At 38.3% G+C, this 25661-nt stretch overlaps 1 protein-coding gene across 1 annotated transcript in view; it reads left to right on the top strand.

The window, feature by feature from the left end:
- Positions 1-11651, top strand: part of Htr7 (5-hydroxytryptamine receptor 7) — an 86954-nt gene extending 75303 nt beyond the window's left edge. The window contains exon 2 of the mRNA XM_077105358.1: positions 10892-11651. Coding sequence (XP_076961473.1) covers positions 10892-11651 — 760 coding nt within the window. The remainder of the gene's footprint in view (positions 1-10891) is intronic.
- The last annotated feature ends 14010 nt before the right edge of the window (positions 11652-25661 follow it).

Here is a 25661-nt window from a genome sequence, read left to right as displayed (position 1 = left end):
CCTAAGAACATATATATGAAGACATGAATGGTGTGACTCTACTTTGTCAACTAGAGACATGAAAAATTGTGCTCTATATGTGTAATATGAATTGAATTGCATTCTGCTGTCATATATAACAAAGTAGAATAAATAAAATAAATAAATAAAATCTGCAACTTGATTGAGACATAATAATCATGCTCACTTCATTTAGCCCTGTATTAGGAGATACAACTAATAGCTGATAATGGAAACATGATTCATGATGATTTTTTTTCAGGCAAAGCTGAAATCAGGTCCGTAACATGAAATATATAAGATAAAGGTAAAGCCTTTCATATGATAAGCATAAAGTCCTGCTAAATGAATGGGAGAGGGCTACTTAGCAGTATGTGGAATAAAGACCCAGAGGCGTCAATCCTAAATACAAGTTTCTAGTTTCCAGACCTGCCTCAAGGAGAAGGGTTGTTTGGGAATCTGCATGTTTCAAAAGCTTCTCAGTGATTCTGATAATTCTGATAATTTTTCAGTTTTGGGAATCCCTACTATGGGCTGGAGAGTCTAGTGTATATTTCCTTCCATAAGAGGTTTTCTCAAAGTGTGAACATTTTTTAAAACTAAACACTCTAAAAGCCACTGTATTTCAGAATAATTCTACCCAGTTTCTTTTGCCCCTTGAATTATTATTCCATAGCAATGAAACTCAGGAGAAGCAATTTAATCAAGGAACCATTATCTATGATTTCTAAACAGTTAGAATGAAGACAGGCGGCAGAGTTAATTTGCTTCCAATCCCTCTCTATGCAGATTATAGCTCCCTAATCTTCTTTTTCTCTGAACTCCTACTTCAATAGAACCCCTAATGTGAGTTGCATACATTTCTCAATTATATAATATTTTGGTATCTTTGTCTGAGGTTTACTGTATTTTAACATTTGTATGAATCTTTAAGTTAAATTCTGAAGGCTTTATAAGCACCCTGCTTTCTAATTAACAGTGGGCATAAATAGTTATTGAGATAAATATTAAAGCTATATTTTAATGAATACTCACAATAAGTCTAGGTTTTTTTTTCCTTCTTTTTTGCTTTCTCTCTCTTGAAGATAAGATTTATCAAATACAATGTTGGGAGGATGAATGAATAATTTGAACGAACACTTCCCTAAATACCAATATTACTTTATATAGTTAATTATAGGATTTTAACTGCCAATGAGTTCCATTTCTTTTGTGCAAATTTGTGAATGTAATAAAACACTTTTGACTAACCAATTAAATAAAACAATATAAGATTTAATTATCAGCTTTTTAGGAATTTTATGAACCAGATTATGTTGCCAGAATCGCTTAGGTAATTTAAGAATCACAGAATCTGAGACCGGAGCAGGAAGCCGCGACAGCCGCCCAGCCAGACCGGAGCAGGAAGCCGCGACAGCCGCCCAGCCAGACCGGAGCAGGAAGCCGCGACAGCCGCCCAGCCAGACCGGAGCAGGAAGCCGCGACAGCCGCCCAGCCAGACCGGAGCAGGAAGTCCGGTCCCGCCCCGAGCGCTAGTCTCCAGGAAGCCCATCAACCCTTAAAACCCATCAAAGTGGGTGTGGCTACCAGCACATTTGCGGCTGATCCAGGTACCCGGTTTCCAACTCCCCCACCCTTAGCTGCGATAACTCAAAATATTTCCCACAAGCTTTTGGGGATTGTAGCTATCAACACAAAACAACAACTGTAGAGGCACCTGGTTTCTACCTCAGAGACTAGAGTAGGGAAGATACAGGTGGAAGCTCATTTCCCTTCACACTGGCTATACCCACCACCCTGAACACAGAGGCTCTACTAGGAATAGACAACGCCACCTACTGGAAGCAAGGAAAACAGTGTTCTGAGAGACTTTTTTTTTTTTTCCTCTCTTTCTCTTTTCTTCTCTCTCTTCCACAACTTCAGCATATGTGAAACCAAGAACTGAGCATGAACAACTGAATTACCAAAGTAATATAATATAGAGGAATTGCATATACCCCACCTCCCCCCTATTTTTTTTTCTGTATTTCTATCTTACTTCCCTTTCCCTTCTCTTATTTCTCTTTTCTTCCTTGTTATTTCTTTTCTTTTCTTTTTTTTTTAATTCATATTCTCTCTATACCACTTTCAATCTCCTAACTTTTGCTATCTATACATAGGGTAACTATCTAAATAGGAGGTTGAGTCTATACATTCTTCCATAAATTACCAGTCGAATGGTTAGAGTTCTCCAAAGGTGCTAAGTTAGTTTAACCTCATTCCCTCACTCCTTTCTCTTTAAGTATAACATCCTTCGTCTGAAATTAAGTTTTCTATATGCCACCAGATATGGTACGCCTTTTATGAAACTAAGGAATATATTCTTAAGTAATAATTAAATCCAATATCTATAGTCTTAGAATCTAACTATAAATGTATTAATAATGAAAACTTGTCCTTAGATAATGTACTGTTGATATTGGGATCTGTTAACATTGTCTTTCTCCGAAAAAGAGGGATATTGGAGCTATTCAAGAACAATACAAATATATAAGGGGAAAAACATTAGCTCAACAGTTTCACAAAGCTAGAAAGAATCATGAGCAGTATGAAAAGACAAGGAAAGAAAGGACCACAAACAATACAGGTCAATTCAACATTAGATGAGGTAATATCCGCAGCTGATGGAATGTCAGACAAAGAGTTCAGGATATACATGCTTCAGATGATCTGGAGTCTCAAGGAAGACATTATTCATCAAATTCAGACAATGAAAAATCACTTGGACAATGAATTACATAAACAAATCCAAGAAGCAAAAGATCAACTCTATAGGGAGATAGAGGATATAAAAAAACAAACAAACAGAAATCCTGGAAATGCAGGAAACAATAAACCAAATTAAAAACTCAAATGAGAGTATTACCAGCAGAGTAGAACACTTGGAAGATAGAACTTCAGACAACGAAGACAAAGTTTTTCAACTTGAAAAGAACATAGACAGCTCAGCGAGAATGTTAAGAAATCATGAGCAGAACATCCAAGAATTATGGGATAACATCAAGAAACCAAACCTAAGAGTTATTGGGATACAAGAGGGTACAGAGGTCCAAACCAAGGGAATGAGTAATCTATTCAATGAAATAATACTAGAAAACTTCCCAGACTTAAAGAATGAAAAAGAAATCCAAATACTAGAAGCCTACAGGACACCGAATATACAAAATCATAAGAGATCCACACCAAGACATATAATAATGAAGATGCCCAACATACAGAATAAGGAGAGAATCTTAAAAGCCACAAGAGAGAGGAAGCAGATTACATTTAAGGGTAAACCAATCAGGATAACTGCTGATCTTTCAACACAGACTCTGAAAGCTAGAAGATCCTGGAACAACATATTTCAAACGCTGAAAGAAAAAGGGTTCCAACCAAGAATCATGTATCCAGCGAAATTAAGCTTCAGGATTGAAGATGAAATAAAAATCTTCCACGATAAGCAAAAGCTAAAAGAATTTGCAGCTAGAAAACCAGCTCTTCAAAACATCCTTGGCAAAACATTACAGGAAGAGGAAATGAAAAATAACAATGAAAACCAACAACGGGAGGTAGTACATTAAAGGAAAAACTAAGCATAGAGGAAAAACTAATCATGTTAAATATCATACATAACCAAATATGGCTGGAAATACAAACCATATCTCAATAGTAACCCTAAATGTTAATGGCTTAAATGCACCAATCAAAAGACATAGGCTAGTAGAATGGATTAAAAAAAAAGATCCAACAATATGCTGCCTACAGGAGACTCATCTGATAGGAAAAGACATACACAGACTGAAGGTGAAAGGTTGGGAAAAATCATATCACTCATACGGACCCCGGAAGCAAGCAGGGGTGTCCATACTTGTATCAAATAAAATAGACTTCAAGCCAAAGTTAATCAAAAGGGATAAACAAGGACAATACATACTGCTCAAGGGAACCATACACCAACAAGACTTGACGATCATTAATATATATGCCCCAAACAATGGTGCAGCTACGTTCATCAAACAAACTCTTCTCAAGTTCAAGAGTCTAATAGACCACAACACAATAATCATGGGAGATTTTAATACACCTCTCTCACCAATGGACAGATCTTCCAAACAAAAATTGAATAAAGAAACCATAGAGCTCAATAATACAATAAATAACTTAGACTTAATTGATATATACAGAATATACCACCCAACATCAAGCGGATACACTTTCTTCTCAGCAGCACATGGATCCTTCTCAAAAATAGACCATATATTATGTCACAGGGCAAAGCTTAGCAATTACAAAGGAGTTGAGATACTACCATGCATTTTATCTGATCATAATGGAATGAAATTGGAAATCAATAATAAAATGAGAAAGGAAAAACCCTACATCACATGGAGATTAAACAATATGCTACTGAATGAACAAAGGGTTACAGAAGACATCAAAGAGGAAATTAAAAAATTCTTAGAGGTAAACGAAAACTCAGAAACAACATATCGAAATCTTTGGGACACTATGAAAGCAGTACTAAGAGGAAAATTCATTTCATGGAGTTCATTCCTTAAAAGAAGGAAAAGCCAACAAATAAATGACCTCATGCTACACCTCAAAGCCTTAGAAAAAGAAGAACAAATCAGCAGCAAATACAGCAGAAGGCAAGAAATAATTAAAATTAGAGCAGAAATCAATGAAATCGAAACAAAAGAAACAATCGAAAAAATTGACAAAACTAAAAGTTGGTTCTTTGAAAACATAAATAAGATTGATAGACCACTAGCCACACTAACAAGGAGAAGAAGAGAGAGAACCCAAATTACTAGCTTACGGGATGAAAAAGGCAACATCACAACAGACAATTCAGAAATACAGACGATAATTAGAAATTATTTTGAAACCCTATACTCTAATAAAATAGAAGATAGTGAAGGCATAGATAAATTCCTTGAGACATATGAACTACCCAGATTGAATCAGGAAGATATAAACAACCTAAACAGATCAATATCAAGGGAGGAAATAGAAGAAGCCATCAAAAGACTACCAACCAAGAAAAGCCCAGGACCGGATGGATATACAGCAGAGTTTTACAAAACATTTAAAGAGGAACTAATACCAATACTCCATAATCTATTTCAGGAGATAGAAAAAGAGGGAGAACTCCCAAATTCATTCTATGAGGCCAATATCACCCTGATTCCCAAACCAGAGAAGGACACCTCAAAGAAAGAAAACTACAGACCAATATCCCTAATGAATTTAGATGCAAAAATCCTCAATAAAATTCTGGCAAATCGTATACAAAAACATATCAAAAAGATTGTGCACCATGATCAAGTAGGATTCATCCCTGGGATGCAAGGCTGGTTCAATATACGGAAATCAATAAACGTTATTCACCACATCAATAGACTTAAAGATAAGAACCATATGATCATCTCGGTGGACGCAGAAAAAGCATTCGACAAAGTACAGCATCCCTTTATGTTCAAAACATTAGAAAAACTAGGGATAACAGGAACTTACCTCAAAATTATAAAAGCTATATATGCTAAGCCTCAGGCTAGCATCATTCTAAATGGAAAAAAACTGAAGGCATTCCCTCTAAAATCTGGAACAAGACAGGGATGCCCTCTCTCACCACTTCTATTCAATATAGTTCTCGAAACACTGGCCAGAGCAATTAGACAGACGAAAGAAATTAAAGGCATAAAAATAGGAAAAGAAGAACTTAAATTATCACTATTTGCGGATGATATGATCCTATACCTAGAAGACACAAAAGGGTCTACAAAGAAACTACTAGAGCTAATAAATGAATTCAGCAAAGTGGCTGGATATAAAATCAACACGCATAAATCAAAGGCATTCCTGTATATCAGCGACAAATCTTCTGAACTGGAAATGAGGACATCTACCCCATTCACAATATCCTTAAAAAAAATAAAATACTTGGGAATCAACCTAACAAAAGAGGTGAAAGATTTATACAATGAAAACTACAGAACCCTAAAGAGAGAAATAGAAGAAGATCTCAGAAGATGGAAAAATATACCCTGTTCATGGATAGGCAGAACTAACATCATCAAAATGGCAATATTACCAAAAGTTCTCTATAGGTTCAATGCAATGCCAATCAAAATCCCAACGGCATTTCTTGAAGAAATAGATAAAGCAATCATGAAATTCATATGGAAAAATAAAAGACCCAGAATAGCAAAAGCAATTCTAAGCAGGAAGTGTGAATCAGGAGGTGTAGCTATACCAGATTTCAAAATGTACTACAAAGCAATAGTAACAAAAACAGCATGGTACTGGTACCAAAACAGGCGGGTGGACCAATGGTATAGAATAGAGGACACAGAAACCAATCCACAAAATTACAACTATCTTATATTTGATAAAGGGGCTAAAAGCATGCAATGGAGGAAGGATAGCATCTTCAACAAATGGTGCTGGGAAAACTGGAAATCCATATGCAATAAAATGAAACTGAATCCCCTACTCTCGCCTTGCACAAAAGTTAACTCAAAATGGATCAAGGACCTTGATATCAAATCAGAGACTATGCGTCTGATAGATGAAAAGGTTGGCTCCGATCTACATATTGTGGGGTCGGGCTCCAAATTCCTCAATAGGACACCCATAGCACAAGAGTTAAAAACAAGAATCAACAAATGGGACTTACTCAAACTAAAAAGTTTTTTCTCAGCAAGAGAAACAATAAGAGAGGTAAATAGGGAGCCTACATCATGGGAACAAATTTTTACTCCTCACACTTCAGATAGAGCCCTAATATCCAGAGTATACAAAGAACTCAAAAAATTAAACAATAAGAAAACAAATAACCCAATCAACAAATGGGCCAAAGACCTGAACAGACACTTCTCAGAGGAGGACATACAATCAATCAACAAGTACATGAAAAAATGCTCACCATCTCTAGCAGTCAGAGAAATGCAAATCAAAACCACCCTAAGATACCATCTCACTCCAGTAAGATTGGCAGCCATTATGAAGTCGAACAATAACAAGTGCTGGCGAGGATGTGGGGAAAAGGGTACTCTTATACATTGCTGGTGGGACTGCAAAATGGTGAGGCCAATATGGAAAGCAGTATGGAGATTCCTGGGAAAGCTGGGAATGGAACCACCATTTGACCCAGCTATTGCCCTTCTCGGACTATTCCCTGAAGACCTCAAAAGAGCGTACTACAGGGATACTGCCACATCGATGTTCATAGCAGCACAATTCACAATACCTAGACTGTGGAACCAACCCCGATGCCCCTCAATAGATGAATGGATAAAAAAAAATGTGGCATTTATACACAATGGAGTACTACGCAGCACTAAGAAATGACAAAATCATGGAATTTGCAGGGAAATGGATGGCACTAGAGCAGATTATGCTAAGTGAAGCTAGCCAATCCCTAAAAAACAAATGCCAAATGTCTTCTTTGATATAATGAGAGCAACCAAGAACAGAGCAGGGAGGAAGAGCAGGAGGAAAAGATTAACATTAAGCAGAGTCATGAAGTGGGAGGGAAAGGGAGAGAAAAGGGAAATTGCTTGGAAATGGAAGGAGACCCTCATTGTTATACAAAATTACATATAAGAGTTTGTGAGGGGAATGGGAAAAAAATAAGGAGAGAAATGAATTACAGTAGATGGGGTAGAGAGAGAAGTTGGGAGGGGAGGGGAGGGGGGATAGTAGAGGATAGGAAAGGTAGCAGAATACAACAGTTACTATTATGGAATTATGTAAAAATGTGGATGTGTAACCGATGTGATTCTGAAATATTTGTAATGTTTTGAATAACCAATAAAAAAATTAAATTAAAAAAAAAATAAAAAAAAAATAAAAAGAAAGGAATTTCAAAACTGGAAAAAAAAAAAGAATCACAGAATCTTCTTAAATGTTTTATTTTGTTCTTAAAACTAAAATAGTAGTTTTTATATGTTCATTGAAAAAATTCAAGCATAGTAAAATATATATATATAAAAAAGCTAAAACCACTAAAATCTCTATAACTCCAGTAAAACTGCTATTGATACTCTGGTGGATAGTCTTTGGCCATCTCAGTAGGCATGTGCACGCGCAGTGCACACATACACAAACACACACACACACACACAATGTATATATACACCCACAGATATAAACATAGACCTAATTTTACATATAAGGTTAATACATTATATAATACTGTTACTTATATTTGAGGACTAGATGTTATTTTCTATGCAGTCTTCTGTTAGTTCCATGTCAATAATTAGACATAAGCGCTTTTATCCTAGTTAAGAATAATCTTTGTCATCTCAGGATGGAAGACATACATTCACTTTTTCATAGTAGTATTAGGATTTAATTTTACTTTTTTAGTCCTTCATCCACGTGGGGTTTATATTTAATAAGTTGAAAAGTAAGAAGTCAATAATATTTTACTACTAATTTTAAAATGACTACTTCTTTTATATTAAATTCTTTATTCCAAGTCCTGAGAAAGTCTGCATGGGGGAGCTGGAAAACAAGGAAGGAGTCCCAAATCCTACTTCCAAAGAGACTGGTAGAGAGCAAGGGCTGGATCTAAGAAGAGGGATCTGTAAGGGACTTCCTTCAGGAAACACACGAATTCCTGAAGCAATGCAAGGGAAGGAGTTTTTTTGTTTGTTTATTTGTTTTGTTTTGTTTTAGTGAAATGTCTGCATTCAGCCTTCAGCAAGGATCAGCTTAATCATGGGCCTCCAGAGAGTGCCAATATCTTTCTTTAGGGGTTACCTTGTATATTTTAAATTGTTTTCCAAAAACTTTGTTTCCATAGCTTGAAACTCAGATAATTCCACAAAGCAATCCCAATTTAATATTTTCCTTTTATTTCTCTCTCCCTGATTCCTTTTCTCTTTTCGCTTTCTCTGTAGTTCTTATTCTTGCATTCTCAGGAAAAAAAAATCCTTCTTTCTCTTCTCCATTCTATTTGGGAGCCAAAACATAATCCTAACTTCATCCGATAGACCTAAGAAAACTAACCTAAGGATAGTTCTTATGGGTCAGCTTAAAAAGGAAAAGGTAGGGAAGAACTTATGAAATGAACACTCAGTGCCATGAACACGTGAGCTCTTGGAAACCATCAGAGATCCCCTTCAGCATTACTGTGGATTCAGTCCTTCCCTTCATCCCATGTGTTTTACTTTTTCTCCTGCTTTCAAAAATTTTGTCTCTTTTATTTACTGCTGTATCTCTGACATTTAGAACAGTCATTTAGAAGGAGCTCCATTAATACAATCAGTTCTCTGTCTATATGTTCTATATTTGCAAATTCAACCAACTGCTGATGGTACACTATATTATTAAGCCTACTATGGTTGTGACTATACTGAACATATAAAGACTTTTTTTTTTAAATTACGCTTCCCTAAACAATATAGTACAACAGCCATGCTCATAGTATGTGTAACATATTAGGCATTGTAAGTAATCTTAACATGATTTAAAGCGTAGGGGAGCATGTATGTAGGATATGTGTAAACACTATACTATTTTATATAAGAACCTATAAAATCCAGAGATTTAGGAATTCATGGTGGTAGAGGGGATTGTGTCCTGGAACCAGATCCCTGTGAATACCTAGGGATGTCTATATTTGTTGAAGTAATTAAGAGATGTTCTTGATGAATGAGCAAATTTGGCTTATTTCTTTTTACTGTATTTCAATTTTGCATTGCAAGTGTTGTAGTGACACTCATTTTCCTTGTAAAAGCAGGATTTTGGACTTATGTGGGATAATTTAAATATCAAGTGTATTTCTAGCAGAAAATTCTGAAGTTCTAATTTGCCAATTGACTGACTTTTAGAATATGATCTGCTGGCAAATTAGGGACTGTCTATACCTTCCTTTTCATGTTTCAGGAGTGTATCCTTTACAAGTGTAAACAAAGTGACCAACATTTATCTGTCTTTGTTTCTCAAGTGCTTTCCTGCATCTTTCCCAAAATGAAAGCTAAGGCTATTAAATATAGAGGGAAAGTTTTTTGAAAAGGTGAAAAATATTAAGCATTTGGCCGAAGATTTTACTGTACATGTTTTCTCTGTTTTCTGAGTGTCTTTTGCATTAAAATCCTTCATAATAGAAATGAAGAAATATTTATTCTCTATAAGAACCAAGCACAGGGAAAGTGTTAGATTTGCCTAACATATTTCAGAGTTGTGCCCTTTCTTGTGATCCACCTCAAAACTGGCACAGTGAGACAAACTGTTTTTACTTTAAAGAATGTTCCTCAGACATTGGTGTTGTGTAAGAATTTTCTGGGATAGGAAAAAAATGATCACTTCCTACTTCCCATTCCTGAACCTGGATTCTCAAAATATCTCACCGATCTCTGTGGGTGGAACAAAATGCTTTTGCTACACTACAAAGGGGAAGTTAAGATGCATTAAAAGCTACTTGAATTAAGACAGTAGAAGTGATCCACGATGGGATCATTATCCAAGGGTGGTAGACTTTGATTTCTGAGAATGTGTAACAATATCCCACATCCAGCTTGATATCTTGCTCCTGGCTGGTTTTGGTGGCCATGGTCATGGGAAGGGGCAGGTTATTTAACCTTTAAGATGTTTGACTGTGTGGATTATCAGAAGCTGCAAGGTATGAAAAAAGCATGGACTAACTTGAGGGCCAGAGGGCTCTCCGTCTGACTTCTAACTGTAGAAACTTGAGTGAAAGCATAACTTTTCCGTTCATCTTTCTGCAAAATGGGAATAAAGATGCCTACCTAGATGAGATGTGGCAAGGATGGCCCCAGTGTCTGGCTGGCAGCACTTCCTCAGTGGACCACTTACATCCCAGTATTCACCTGTCCTCTTTCCATTTCCCTCCTAGGTACCTTGGGATCACCCGCCCTCTCACATACCCTGTGAGGCAGAATGGGAAATGCATGGCAAAGATGATTCTGTCTGTCTGGCTGCTGTCTGCCTCCATCACTCTCCCCCCACTCTTCGGCTGGGCCCAGAACGTGAATGATGACAAGGTCTGCCTGATCAGCCAGGATTTCGGCTACACCATCTACTCCACCGCCGTGGCATTTTACATCCCGATGTCTGTCATGCTGTTCATGTACTACCAGATCTACCAGGCTGCCAAGAAGAGCGCCGCCAAGCACCGGTTCCCTGGCTTCCCCCGCACCCAGCCCGAGAGCGTCATCTCCCTGAATGGCGTGGTGAAGGCCCAGAAGGAGGTGGAAGAGTGTGCCAATCTGTCCCGACTGATCAAGCAGGAGAGGAAGAACATCTCCATCTTCAAGAGAGAGCAGAAGGCAGCTACTACCCTGGGGATCATCGTTGGAGCCTTTACCGTGTGCTGGCTACCCTTTTTCGTTCTCTCAACTGCCAGGCCCTTCATCTGTGGCACCTCCTGCAGCTGCATCCCGCTGTGGGTGGAAAGGACATGTCTGTGGCTGGGCTATGCCAACTCCCTCATCAACCCCTTCATCTACGCCTTCTTCAACCGAGACCTGAGAACGACCTACCGCAGCCTGCTCCGCTGCCAGTACCGTAACATCAACCGGAAGCTCTCCGCGGCTGGTATGCACGAGGCCCTGAGGCTGGCAGAGAGACCTGAGAAGCCGGAGTTCATCCTGTAAGGTCATTTGTCACTGCTTTTATCTTTATTCCCCTCCCTTTTACACAACTTCTTGAAGCATATTACAGAAGTCTTCCCAAATCCACAGATAGCTTATTTTCTACCATAGATATCAGATTTGAATTCAGAATAGTATAGACTCCAGTTCTCCACCCAATAACATTTCAATAGCCAAAAAAAGATAGGTACTTAGTTAGATTGGAAGAGGAGATTGATTTTGCTGATGAATTGCAATGGATGTGATGGATGACAAGGAAAGAAATATTTTCCACTCTTTCTCCATACATAATATCTAAATTGTGTCCTCATGTCTGAAGTGCTGTGACATTATCATTTTAATTGCAATTATTCTTCCCTCTGGTAAAATTTTTTTGATAGTCTCATACTTCACTGATAAATTCTTCTTTTGAGGAAGGAAGCAAAATGTTTCCAGAATGGGGCCACAGAAGATGCGAGGATGGGGCAATGTCTTAAAAGCCTTGGGAGCTTTCAGGAAGTGCTGTTTGCCATCTTGGCAGTTAAGAATTGATAGAGTTGTTGAATTTGTCTGGGAAGCCTTAGTGACTTTCTATGGAGAAATTGCAAAAGTGTGTAGAGATCTGGAAAAGGACCACAAAGAGCTGACTGTGATCAGGAAAGGAAATTTCACAAGCAATGCATGTATTGGCAAGTTTTGGGTTGCATAAAAGCATGGATAAAGGAGAGTAGAGTCAGCAGTAAGTTGAATGAAAATTTTCCTCAAGTTTAAGTACAGGAGGTATCTTCATATTTGATAGCTAAGAGAAAAGAAACTTAGAATGAAAAAATGTGCAGGAGAGAGGAAGAGGTGCTCCTTTGTACTGAACCTAGAAGGAAGGAATAAACTAGAAAGTAGGGACTCACCAGCTGAGAGGGATTTTCGCGGTCATCTTGTTGTCACTTGACCGAAGAGGTAACTGGGGTTTAGAGAGTGAGTTATCCCCTACTCAGCTAGTGTCCCAACTAAGTCAAGATCCCACACTGTCTGATCCCTAGTGCTACACATTTTCCATGTGCCTTTATTTAACAACTGAACGTTGTAGCTATGCTAATTCTCCAGCTGGACACAGCTTCTCAGATTTTATTTTTATTTCTTTTATATACACTCTGTTGTTCACAATATAAAAAGTAACATTTTAATAAAGTATAATTTTAGGTTCCAGAACAGATAATATGAAACAACTTCAGAGAGTCTAGGCCTCTAAGATTCTACTGAATTTACCACTGGTATTTGCCCATTAAATTTTGAATAACTTAAGGGAAGAAGCTAACACTTAGATTTCTTTTTGTAGTATAGTGCCTGATATATAGTAGATGATAAAAAATAATAATTGCTAACAATTATTGAGCAACTACTACATGCTATACACCATGCTACCTGAAAAGTAGGTGCTTCTAGTATCCCAGTTTTTAGAATAACTTAAGGCTCAGGGATATAAAATAACTGATTCATTGGGGTATGAATCACCCCAATACATGTGCTTTTAATAGTTAAGCAAATTACTTGTCAAATAAATGATTTTCAAATGGAGATAGTGAAGAGCTGCTGAATATTTTTGAACTAGGAATTGTAGTCACTTCTCCTTAAGAAGACAACTAGAATAACCTGCTAGTTTAATTAAGTTAGGTTCATTAGAATTACTGCACAGTGGGAGGACACCTACTAGACAGAGTCTTAGTAGTTTTTTGGAGAAAGAAAATAAGATGAGAATTTTGGTAGAGTTTTAGGGCTTAGCCTGGGTGTTTATAAAGTGGAAAAGTGATGGTTTCCAGACCTAATGGCATGGTATTGGTGAATAAGGTGAAGACTTAGAAGCAACTATTAATGAGAAAACTATTAGTCTTGACAAGTAAGCTACTTTAGTTGGTTCACAGTCTTATCTCCTGGAAACAGCTCTTTCTTGGAATAAGAAGCTAGGTTATCTTGCCTGGTCCTAGGATTGTTCAGCATAGGAAAAGGAAAGCATGTTGTTTCAGTTCTTTGGAGAATCTGGATGAGGGAATGTGTTTGAGGAAAGTCTTGGCAGTATGACAAGAGCAGACAGAAGGGCAAGACTGGTGGTAGGGGGTCCAGCAAGGCAGCCACATATACTGAGGATTCATTCTTAGTCACTATGTGTAATCAGACTCTATGAAAATTCTATCATTCAATCCTAAAAATTTCATGATAGGTTAGTTTTTTAAAAAATACCTTTATTTTATTTATTATTTTTATGTGGTGCTGAGGTCGAACCCAGGGTCTCGCACGGGCAAGGCGAGTGCTCTACCACTGAGCCACAATCCCAGCCCTAGGTTAGTATTTTTTTTTCACCTTCGTTCTGAAGATAACAAAATAAGGACTTGAAAAGATCAAATAATTTTCCCACAGTCATACAGATGAGAATGACAGAGATGAATTTGAACCCAGGAAGTTTGTGCTTAAAAGTGCTTTTAGTTTCCATGCTACTTTTATAAAATAAATCGGCCAATCTAAAGTACAAGGGCATTTGCTTCTGTATCTTTAGTTAGTATGGAGGCTTGGGTGTTGTTTTCCTGCTAGTCTAAGACAAGGGTCAGCAAAATTTTACTGTCAAGGGCCAAATATTACATATTCTAACCTTTGCTAGCAACAGGGTGTTTATCAAAACCATTTGTCCTTCCCTTTGTCATTCACTGAAGTAAACAGTGAACGTGGCTGTGTACCATTAAAACTTTATTTGCAAAAGGAGATAGCCAGATGGATTCAGACCACAGGCTATAATCTGCTGCCTTTTTATTTAAGAGAATGACTCTTTCTTCATTACCACTTTCTCAGCTTAAATTATAGGACATTCAAAACATTTAAGCTGATTGGCCTAAAAATACCAATCAACTTCAAAAAATTTCTAGTGGTAGAGCTATTCTACAGAGTTGTCGTAGGCATTACTTTTCTAATTCTAAACCTGGCAGTGTTCTAGATAGTGTTGTCATATTTATGTTTTAGGGTTTTTTTTTGTTTAACTGCCATAAACTGAGGTGGATGATACAGAAAATATGTGACCTCTTCCTTGTTTTTGTGAATATATTTCTGTTGGAAAGACCACATAGAAACACACACATATGCTATGATTTGAAGGTTTATGTTCCCCTAAAAGTCATAAGTTGAAATCCAGTCTCCAATGCAGTAGTGTTAAAAGGTAGGCCATTTAGGAGGTGGTTGCCATGTGAGGATATAGTGAGAAGCTCTCATCAGACACGAAGTTTGATGGTGTATAGATAGTGGTTTCCCAGCCTATACCAATGAATTGCTGGTGTTTATAAGCTACAGAGTTCATGGTATGTTGTTATAGCAGCCCAGGCAGACCAAGACATATGCACTCAGCGTTTTTGTACCAGGAAAGGTGGAGGCAGGAAAACTATAGATTCAAAGAAGAGGAAAATATCTCAGAGTTTACACTAAGATTGATCAGAGACGCCTTCCTGAAGGATATGGACTCTGGTATGTCTATGAGGTGATCAAAGGAAAGCTAAAGGTGAACAGAAGTGTTGTCCCAGGTGAAGGGGACATTTTACATAGAGGTGCCACAAGTGGGAGCTTATGCAAAAGACAGTCTGACTGAGGCTAAGCACTGGGTGAGGGAAGAGTTGGAGATCAGAGTAGAAATGTAGTCAAGACAAAATTATGAAGGATCTTCTATGCTACTTCAAGAATTTGGGCTTTTAGTGTAGATAAGTGGTTCTCAACCAGGAGTAAATTTGTCCCCTCCCCTGCATACATTTGGCAATGTTTGGAGATGTTTGGGTTGTCACAAGTGGAGTATAGAGTTCCAGGCTGGGTTTGAGCAGTGGTGAGGGCAGAGTAGTGAGGGGAGGACCAAAGTCTCCTGAGATCTCACCACGCAGGTGGTAGCGGCGGTGGAGAAGGCAGCTGGAGAGGTGCTAAGAAAGAATGTAACAGGAAAATAATTAAATATTTTCACTGTGACAGGGCCTCGCTAAGTTACTGAGGCTGTCCTTGAACTTGTGATCCTCCTGCCTCAGTCTCCTGAGTTGCTGGAATTACAGGTTTCTGTGCTACACTGGAGCTGAAAAAAAATATAGGGAACACTAAGCATCCTGAAATCCAGGAAATGGATCACTAGGTAATGCTGAGCTGACCTGGATCTGGGGCGAACAGTCTGGGCCTCTCAGAACACACACCGAGCCCGGATCGGCTGAATTGAAGCTCCCGTTCGCCTGCGTCTCGCAGACAAACAGCTGTAAGCACTAAAGGATCCTGCTGAAACAACTGGTCGGCCCTTCTGAACCTGCGGAGGTTAATACCAACTGAGCCTTCATAGGCAGTGGCCACAGGATTGAGACAGGGCTTGGGAGAGCCAGTCAGGACCCACCCATTGCGTTGGTCACTCGGCAAAGGGAATGAACTGTCGCCATTTGCATGGGATAACACCATGGTAGAGAGCTGACGTCACCAGAATGCGGCGGAGGAGATAACTTCATTGAAACCGGCGGCGACAGTGACTTCTTCCCTTCCCTTCTAATACCTTTCCTCCCAAGCATCAAATAAATTTATAGAAGTAAACAGTAACTCAGCAGTCAAACAGAACAAGAAGTAACATGAGCATCATGAAAAAGCAAGGAAGAAAAGGAGCACAAACAATGCAGGAGAGCCTAAATATTCAGGAGGACCTAGAGGCATCAGAAAAATGGCCAAATAAAGAACTCAAGGAATATCTTAGACAGATGGAATGGAATCTTAAAGAGGATGAGACAGCAAATTCAAACAGTGAAAGAACACATTGAATATGAATTACATAAACAGATAAAAGAAGCAAATAAGCATCTTTATCAGGAGACAGAGATTATAAAAAAATCAAACAATGATTCTAGAAATGAAGGAAACAATAAACCAAATTAAAAACTCAAATGAGAGTATCACTAACAGAGTGGAGCAAGTAGAAGCCAGAATGTCAGATAATGAAGACAAAATATATCATCTTGAAAATTTCGAGTCTAGCCAACTCAGAAAGGCTGGTAAGAAACCATGAGAAAAACAACCAAGAGATATGGGATAACATAAAAAAAAACAAACTTAAGAGTCTTAGGGATAGAGGAAGGTATAGAGGTTCAAACCAAGGGAATGAGCAACCTGCTGAATGAAATAATTATAGAAAACTTTCCAGAAATAAAAAAGGAAACGGATATACAAATTCTAGATGAATACAGGACACTGAGCATACAAAATCACAGTAGACCAACACCAAGACACATTGTTATGAGGATATCCAATATACAGAACAAAGAGAAAATATTAAAAGCTACAAGAGAAACCAGGCAGATTACATTCAGGGGTAAACCAATAAGTTTAACAACGGATTTTTCATCACAGACGCTGAAAGGGAGAAGATCCTGGAACAACGTATTTCAAACACTGAAAGACAATGGATGCCAACCAAGAATTTTGTATCCAGCAAAATTAAGCTTCAGGTACGACAATGAAATAAAAATCTTTCATGATAAACAAAAGTTAAAAGAATTTGCAGCCGGAAAACCAGCACTGCAAAGCATCTTGAGCAAAACACTACACGAGGAAGAAATCAAAAACAATAACCAAAACCAACAGTGGGAAGTACCTCAGTAAAGACAGAGGGCGGGGGGAAAGCTAATCATGGAGAAACAAACTAAATTAAAAAAAAAAAGATAGGGCTGGGGATGTAGCTCAAACGGTAGCGCACTCGCCTGGCATGTGTGCGGCCTGGGTTCGATCCTCAGAACCACATACCAACAAAGATGTTGTGTCTGCTGAGAACTAAAAAATAAATATTAAAAAAATTCTCTCTCTCTCTCGTTAAAAAAAAAAAAGATAAATAATCAAACATGGCTGGAAGTACAAACCATATATCAGTAGTTACTCTAAATGTTAATGGCTTAAACTCTCCAATAAAGCGACATAGGCTGGTAACATGGATTAAAAAAACAAATCCAACATTATGCTGCCTCCAGGAGACACATCTGATTGGAAAAGACATACACAGGCTGAAGGTGAAAGGTTGGGGAAAAATATACCATGCACACGGTCCTCGTAAGCAAGCAGGGGTGGCCATCCTCATATCGAATAAAATCGACTTCAAGACTAAGTTAATCAAAAGGGATAAGGAAGGACATTATATACTGTTAAAAGGAACCATTCACAAACAAGACATAACAATTATCAATATTTATGCACCAAATAAGGGTACTGCGACGTTCAAAAAACAAACTCTCCTCAAGTTCAAGAATCAAATAGACCACAACACAATAATTATGGGTGACTTCAACACACCTCTCTCATCATTGGACAGATCCTCCAAACAAAAGTTGAATAAAGAAACTATAGAACTCAATATCACAATCAATAACCTAGACTTAACTGACATATATAGAATATATCAACCATCATCAAGTGGATGTACTTTTTTCTCAGTAGCACATGGATCCTTCTCAAAAATAGACCATATATTATGCCATAGGGCAACCCTCAGTAAATATAAAGGGGTCGAGATAATACCATGCATCTTATCTGATCATAATGGAATGAAACTGGAAATCAGTGATAAAAGAAGGAAGGAAAAATTCTACATCACATGGAAAATGAACAATATGTTACTGAATGATCAATGGGTTACAGAAGATATAAAGGAGGAAATCAAAAAATTCTTAGAGATAAATGAAAATACAGACACAACATATCGGAATCTATGGGACACAATGAAAGCAGTTTTAAGAGGGAAATTCATCGCCTGGAGGTCATTCCTCAAAAAAAGGAAAAACCAACAAATAAATGAGCTCACACTTCACCTCAAAGCCCTAGAAAAGGAAGAGCAAAACAACAGCAAATGTAGCAGAAGGCAAGAAATAATTAAAATCAGAGCAGAAATCAACGAAATTGAAACAAAAGAAACTATTGAAAAAATTGACAAAACTAAAAGTTGGTTCTTCAAAAAAATAAATAAGATCGACAAACCCTTAGCCATGCTAACGAAGAGAAGAAGAGAGAGAACCCAAATTACTAACATATGGGATGAAAAAGGCAATATCACAACAGATGCTACAGAAATACAGAAGACAATTAGAAATTATTTTGAAACCCTATATTCCCATAAAATAGAAGATAGTGAAGACATCGATAAATTTCTTAAGTCATATGATTTGCCCAGACTGAGTCAGGAGGATACACACAATTTGAACACACCAATATCAATGGATAAAATAGAGGAAGCAATCAAAAGAGTACCAACCAAAAAAAGCCCAGGACTGGATGGGTATACAGTGAAGTTTTACAAAACCTTTAGAGAAGAATTAATACCAATACTTTTCAAGTTATTTCAGGAAATAGAAAAAGAGGGAGCTCTTCCAAATTCATTCTATGAGGCCAACATCACCCTGATTCCGAAACCAGACAAAGACACCTCAAAGAAAGAAAACTCCAGACCAATATCTCTAATGAGATGCAAAAATCCTCAATAAAATTCTTGCGAACCGAATACAAAAACACATCAAAAAAATTGTGCACCATGATCAAGTAGGATTCATCCCTGGGATGCAAGGATAGTTCAATATACGGAAATCAATAATGTTATTCACCACATCAATAGACTCAAAGATAAGAACCATATGATCATCTTGATAGACGCAGAAAAAGCATTCGACAAAGTACAGCATCCCTTTATTTTCAAAACATTAGAAAAACTAGGGATAACAGGGACTTTCCTCAACATTGTAAAAGCTATCTATGCTAAGCCTCAGGCTAGCATCATTCTGAATGGAGAAAATTGAAGACATTTCCTCTAAAATCTGGAACAAGACAGGGATGCCCTCTATCACCACTTCTATTCAATATAATTCTCTAAACACTGGCCAGAGCAATTAGACGAAAGAAATTAAAGGCATAAAAATAGGAAAAGAAGAACTTAAATTATCACTATTTGTAGATGACATGATTCTATACCTAGAAGACCCAAAAGGGTCTACAAAGAAACTACCAGAAATAATAAATGAATTCAGCAAAGTGGCAGGATATAAAATCAACACGCATAAATCAAAGGCATTTCTGTATATCATCGACAAAACTTCTGAAAGGAAATGAGGAAAAACACCCCATTCACAATATCCTCAAAAAAATAAAATACTTGGGAATCAACCTAACAAAAGAGGTGAAAGATTTATACAATGAAAACTACAGAACCCTAAAGAGAGAAATAGAAGAAGATCTTAGAAGATGCAAAAATATACCCTGTTCATGGATAGGCAGAACTAACACATCAAAATGGTGATATTACCAAAAGTTCTCTATAGGTTTAATGCAATGCCAATCAAAATCCCAATGGCATTTCTTGTAGAAATAGATGAAGCAATCATGAAATTCATATGGAAAAATAAAAGACCCAGAATAGCAAAAGCAACTCTAAGCAGGAAGTGTGAATCAGGCGGCATAGGGATACCAGATTTCAAACTGTACTACAAAGCAATAGTAACAAAAACAGCATTGTACTGGTACCAAAACAGGCGGGTGGACCAATGGTACAGAATAGAGGACACAGAGACTAATCCACAAAGTTACAACTTTCTTATATTTGATAAAGGGGCTAAAAGCATGCAATGGAGGAAGGATAGCATCTTCAACAAATGGTGTTGGGAAAACTGGAAATCCATATGCAACAAAATGAAATTGAATCCCCTTCTCTCAACATGTACAAAAGTTAACTCAAAATGGATCAAGGAGCTTGATATCAAATCAGAGACTCTGCATCTGATAGAAGAAAAAGTTGGCTCCGATCTACGTATTGTGGGGTCGGGCTCCAAATTCCTCAATAGGACACCCATAGCACAAGAGTTAATAACAAGAATCAACAAATGGGACTTACTTAAGCTAAAAAGTTTTTTCTCAGCAAGAGAAACAATAAGAGAGGTAAATAGGGAGCCTACATCCTGGGAACAAATCTTTACTCCTCACACTTTAGATAGAGCCCTAATATCCAGAGTATACAAAGAACTCAAAAAATTAAACAATAAGATAACAAATAACCCAACCAACAAATTGGCCAAGGACCTGAACAGACACTTCTCAGAAGAGGACATACAATCAATCAACAAGTACATGAAAAAATGCTCACCATCTCTAGCAGTCAGAGAAATGCAAATCAAAACCACCCTAAGATACCATCTCACTCCAGTAAGATTGGCAGCCATTATGAAGTCAAACAACAACAAGTGCTGGCAAGGATGTGGGGAAAAGGGTACTCTTGTACATTGCTGGTGGGACTGCAAATTGGTGCGGCCAATTTGGAAAGCAGTATGGAGATTCCTTGGAAAGCTGGGAATGGAACCACATTTGACCCAGCTATTGCCCTTCTCGGACTATTCCCTGAAGACCTTAAAAGAGCGTACTACAGGGATACTGCCACATCGATGTTCATAGCAGCACAATTCACAATAGCTAGACTGTGGAACCAACCCAGATGCCCTTCAATAGATGAATGGATAAAAAAAAATGTGGCATACAATGGAGTATTACTCTGCACTAAAAAATGACAAAATCATGGAATTTGCAGGGAAATGGATCGTATTAGAGCAGATTATTGTAAGTGAAGCTAGCCAATCCCTAAAAAAAAAATGCCAAATGTCTTCTTCGATATAATGAGAGCAACTAAGAACAGAGCAGGGAGGAAGAGCAGGAGGAAAAGATTAACATTAAACAGAGACATGAGGTTGGAGGGAAAGGGACAGAAAAGGGAAATTGCATGGAAATGGAAGGAGAACCTTATTGTTATACAAAATTACATATAAGAGATTGTGAGGGGAATGGGAAACAAAACAAGGAGAGAAATGAATTACAGATGGGGTAGAGAGAGAAGATGGGAGGGGAGGGGAGGGGGGATAATAGAGAATAGGAAAAGTAGCAGAATACAACAGTTACTAATATGGCATTATATAAAAATGTGGATGTGTAACTGATGTGACTCTGCAATCTGTCTTGGGGTTAAAATGGGAGTTCATAACCCACTTGAATCTAATGTATGAAATATGATACGTCAAGAGCTTTGTAATGTTTTGAACAACCAATTAAAAAAAGAAAAGAAAACAAGTGGAGTATAGGGAGAGGTTTCTATTGACATCAAGATAAAGGGAAATGCTTAAAGATCTTATGATATAGATATCAGCACCCCAATAACTAAGAATTACCCAGCCTCTATTGACAAAGTTGGAATACCTTAATGTGGACAGTAGTTGTCTGTCCATGAATCTCTGCAACCAGACAGTATAGTCATCAAAGTAGTGATGATTGATTCTGTGGCACCGTGTGGGTTGAATCAGAAGGTAAAGACTGGATATAAAGAGTCTCTTTGTTGGTTTGTTTTTTCCAGGAACATGTGGTCCTATGGGGTGTAAGACATGGTGCCTGGCATGGGGGAAGAGTAGAGAGATGAATAGCTATAGTACTTGTTTCTGGAAGTCCAGGTGGCTGTGGTGTTGCACAGGCTTCTAACCAGAATAAGAACCCACATGGTCCACACTGCATGGTTGCTTTCATGCAAACACTAGTTAGATAACCTCAAATAGCTCATAATCTCCACCGGGTCTAAAACACATAACCTGTCTCTAGTGTCTCTGCAAGAATGACAAAGGGCATCCAGTTTATACTTCCCAGCAAGCCTTCTAACCCTCCACAGAGCTCTGGTTCTCATACATCCAATGGCCACGCCTTCCTTAATTTCTCTAGCTCTTGCTTCGCATCTGGCTGCTTGTGTTCTAGTCCCTATTACTTTTGCTCCTGTGCCTTACTGACTCCATGGTTTTCCCCTCCTGCGTTAACCACTTTCCTTTCCTATGTGAACAATTTACTAGACTATGTGTTGCTATTTCCTATTATTTATCCACTTTTTTCCCATTTTCTTGATCAGAGTCTCAGAAGCCCAGCAGGGACTGGTGAATTTTCCTTGGGTTAACGAAGTGAATAGTGGGGAAAATGCCGCGAATACTTTTGAACTGGTAATTTTAATTCAATACTATCAATGTTAATCATTTTTCATCCTTTCACAAGTATTCCAATACTGATAATACCCAACCAAATATGATAATGTGATATAAACAGGGATTCTTTTTTCCTTTTAAATGAATGATGTTACTTATGGGTTTGAATTGCCATAAATCACTTTTAAGTATAATTTCAATGACTATTTTTGATACCATTTATGAACAATACTGAAAATCGGTTTCTATAATACTTCCATCTAAAAGAATGTCAAGAAATTGTTTCCAAGTAGCTCTTTCTTTCCCACTCCCCTTTTCTCTTTGGCAATTGTACTGTTTTTCTCTTCAAAGAGTCTCTTATAATCCCTGTCAGTTGCAATAGTTCTAAGCAGTAACTTTTAGCAGAGTAACCTTGGATTCCTGCCATGAATTCTGTCAATAAGCTGCTCCAGAGTTTGTGGAAATCAGGGTGATTCTACCCTTTCTTTATGGAAACCAGTGATGTACAAAATAAAATAAAATGAAATGGATCCCAGAGGAAACTAGAACCATCACAGCTCCTAAAACCCTGGTGTCTATGATGGGCTGTTGCCTTAAAGACTGAAACAAACAAAAAATTGTTCTTTCATGGATAAAATCCTCTGCAGTAGTATTTTCTTCATCATCAATTAGCTGAAATTCAACATTTTACTTTTACTAAATCATCAATTAGTAATAATAATAGCTTATTTGCTTTATGATTTGCAATTGCTTACATTTTAACTTTGCATGACTTCTTAAAGTGGGAAAGACAGATAATTTCCCTCCTTTTCTCTCTTTCCCTCTCTCCACCCCTGCTTTGTGTTTTTCCAAATGCTGCTGATTAAACCCAGGGGCCTGATATGTGCTAAGCATACATTGTTCCACTGAGCTACATCTCCAGTCCTATCCTCTTTTGCTTTATCTTTTGTTATCTTACTAGATAATAAATACACATAGTCCAATGTAAAATCAAACAGTACACAGGGATGCATAAGAAAAATATGCATTGAGGTGGGTCTGAAGAAAGAGTAGGATTCTAACAAGAAAAGGTGGTAGGAGTAGAGGTGGGGGTAGGGCTTTTTAAAGCAGATTGACAGCAAGGTCAGAGTGGTGCAGCTGTGGATGGAGGTGGATGAGGAGCCTGGGGCATATCTTCAGCAATATTGAGAATCTGGGTAGATTTGGGTCCACCTAGAAAGGCAGGCGGGCAGGGATTGGAGGAAGGAGCAGGAGTAAGACCAGACTATGTGGGGGCATCATGCAACCAGGGAGGCAGGGTCACAACAAGAGAAGGGAGATGAGTGAGGAGACTAATGTAAGAGTAGGGTCTCCTGTTAGGAAGGTGTGCACCAGGAGGCTGGTTTTGAGCCTGGGAAAGAGGCCACAGGTGTCCGAGCTATTTGGAAGCTGGAATCCCCCTGTGACCCTGTGACTGGTAGCAGTTGGGTCATGAGGAAAAGGACTTGTAGATGATGCTGTGGCTGAGTCCTGGAGGAATTCAGTAGAGTTCATGAACTGGTGTGAGCGCACACGAGCTGCAGAGGAAGCATAGGTGTGGTCTGTCCTCAAACTGAGGAAGAAGCAAAGGTCCAACCAGATCTGTGAAGCATGACTGTGAAGCACAACCTGTTTCCAGTCCCCACTCTCATGTAACCAGGATCCTGGAGAGCTGGATCTGGGCTCCTGTACCTTCTGTCCCCAGGCATCATTGTGGGAGACTGAGGAGCAAAGCCAGACACCCTGTCCTATGGAGAAACGGACCCTGTGATCAGGAAAATCCATCCATAGAGTCACCCATCTGAATGATGGGACTGGGAGGGTTATGAGATGAGGGTGAGCAGGACAGAAGGCATAGTAGCTAAGAGATAGGGGTTCTTTCAGCAGGGTCAGGAGGCTGAGGCTAGGAACATAGCCCTAGGCTTGTACCTACTAGATCCAGCTCCTAAGCACAAGGTGTAGGGTGGTAAGTTGAGGCCCCTACAGGTGTGGAGTTAGGGGAACATGGCTCTATACCAGGGGAAAAGGACTGTTTCTCTGCCGTTAGCTAACAGTTCTTCATGATTCATGCCACTTCTGTGAGTATGGGTGGGAGGAAGCAAGGTTTCCAGTTTCTGCACATATAGATTATAGTAACATACCTTCCTAGTCTGAAGGTGGGGGACACTTCTCATTAGTAGTCATTTTTTTTTCAAGTAGGGCAAGTGCTATAGTATTTTGCAAAGATTTTTGAGAGCAAAGCCAGATTTGGCAAGAGTTGTATTGTCAAAGACAATTTCTAACTGGGTTATTTGTGGTTGATTTGCAAATATATTAAGGGATTGGCAACTTGGGGAGTTATAAAATTTATGAAAAGAGGCACAGCACTTTTTCTTTCCCTTTGGAGATGTTCATAAACCCTTATAAGTCACAAATAATTCAGATTACTGACTTCTGTAAAATATTAAATCCACCCACCACCAAATGAAAACTCACAGTTCTGCTAAAACATTTTTCTGTCTCTCTCTCTCTTTCTTTCTCTTTTATAGACAAAAGTCTGAACTGTAGGAAAAAAGGTCATGAGTCATGATCCAAGGTGGAATAATGGAGATGAAATAAACAAGGCAAAACGGGCGGAAACAGAATGAAATCATTTACCAAGACTGCAAAATGGAATGTGGCTTCTATCCTTTCTTGATCTAAAATGTGACCAACAGTGATCTGTTGTACAAAGTATTTTACCGTGGAGATGATGACCTCTCCTTTTTTTCTGTGAACCAGTGCTATTTTGTGTGCAAATGAAAATAATTCTCAGTGTAAGATAGTCAGATCATCTCAGCAGTGAGCACACTAACAGAACTGAGTTCCAGAAGGAAGCAGTTTCTGGTGCTTTGCATACATCCATATCCATGCAAGCTGGAACAAGTTCCAATGCACACTTTCCATGCTTCTGAGTCTAGGCATTGTGGTGAATATTCAGGAGTCATTCCTGAGGCAGAATGTATTTTATTGTATGACAGAAGGGTGT

The sequence above is a fragment of the Callospermophilus lateralis genome, chromosome 15 (assembly GCF_048772815.1).
Source record: "Callospermophilus lateralis isolate mCalLat2 chromosome 15, mCalLat2.hap1, whole genome shotgun sequence".
NCBI classification, from domain to species: domain Eukaryota; kingdom Metazoa; phylum Chordata; class Mammalia; order Rodentia; family Sciuridae; genus Callospermophilus; species Callospermophilus lateralis.
Note: the sequence above shows the minus strand (reverse complement) of the source record. Positions and strands in the feature narration are given on the sequence as shown.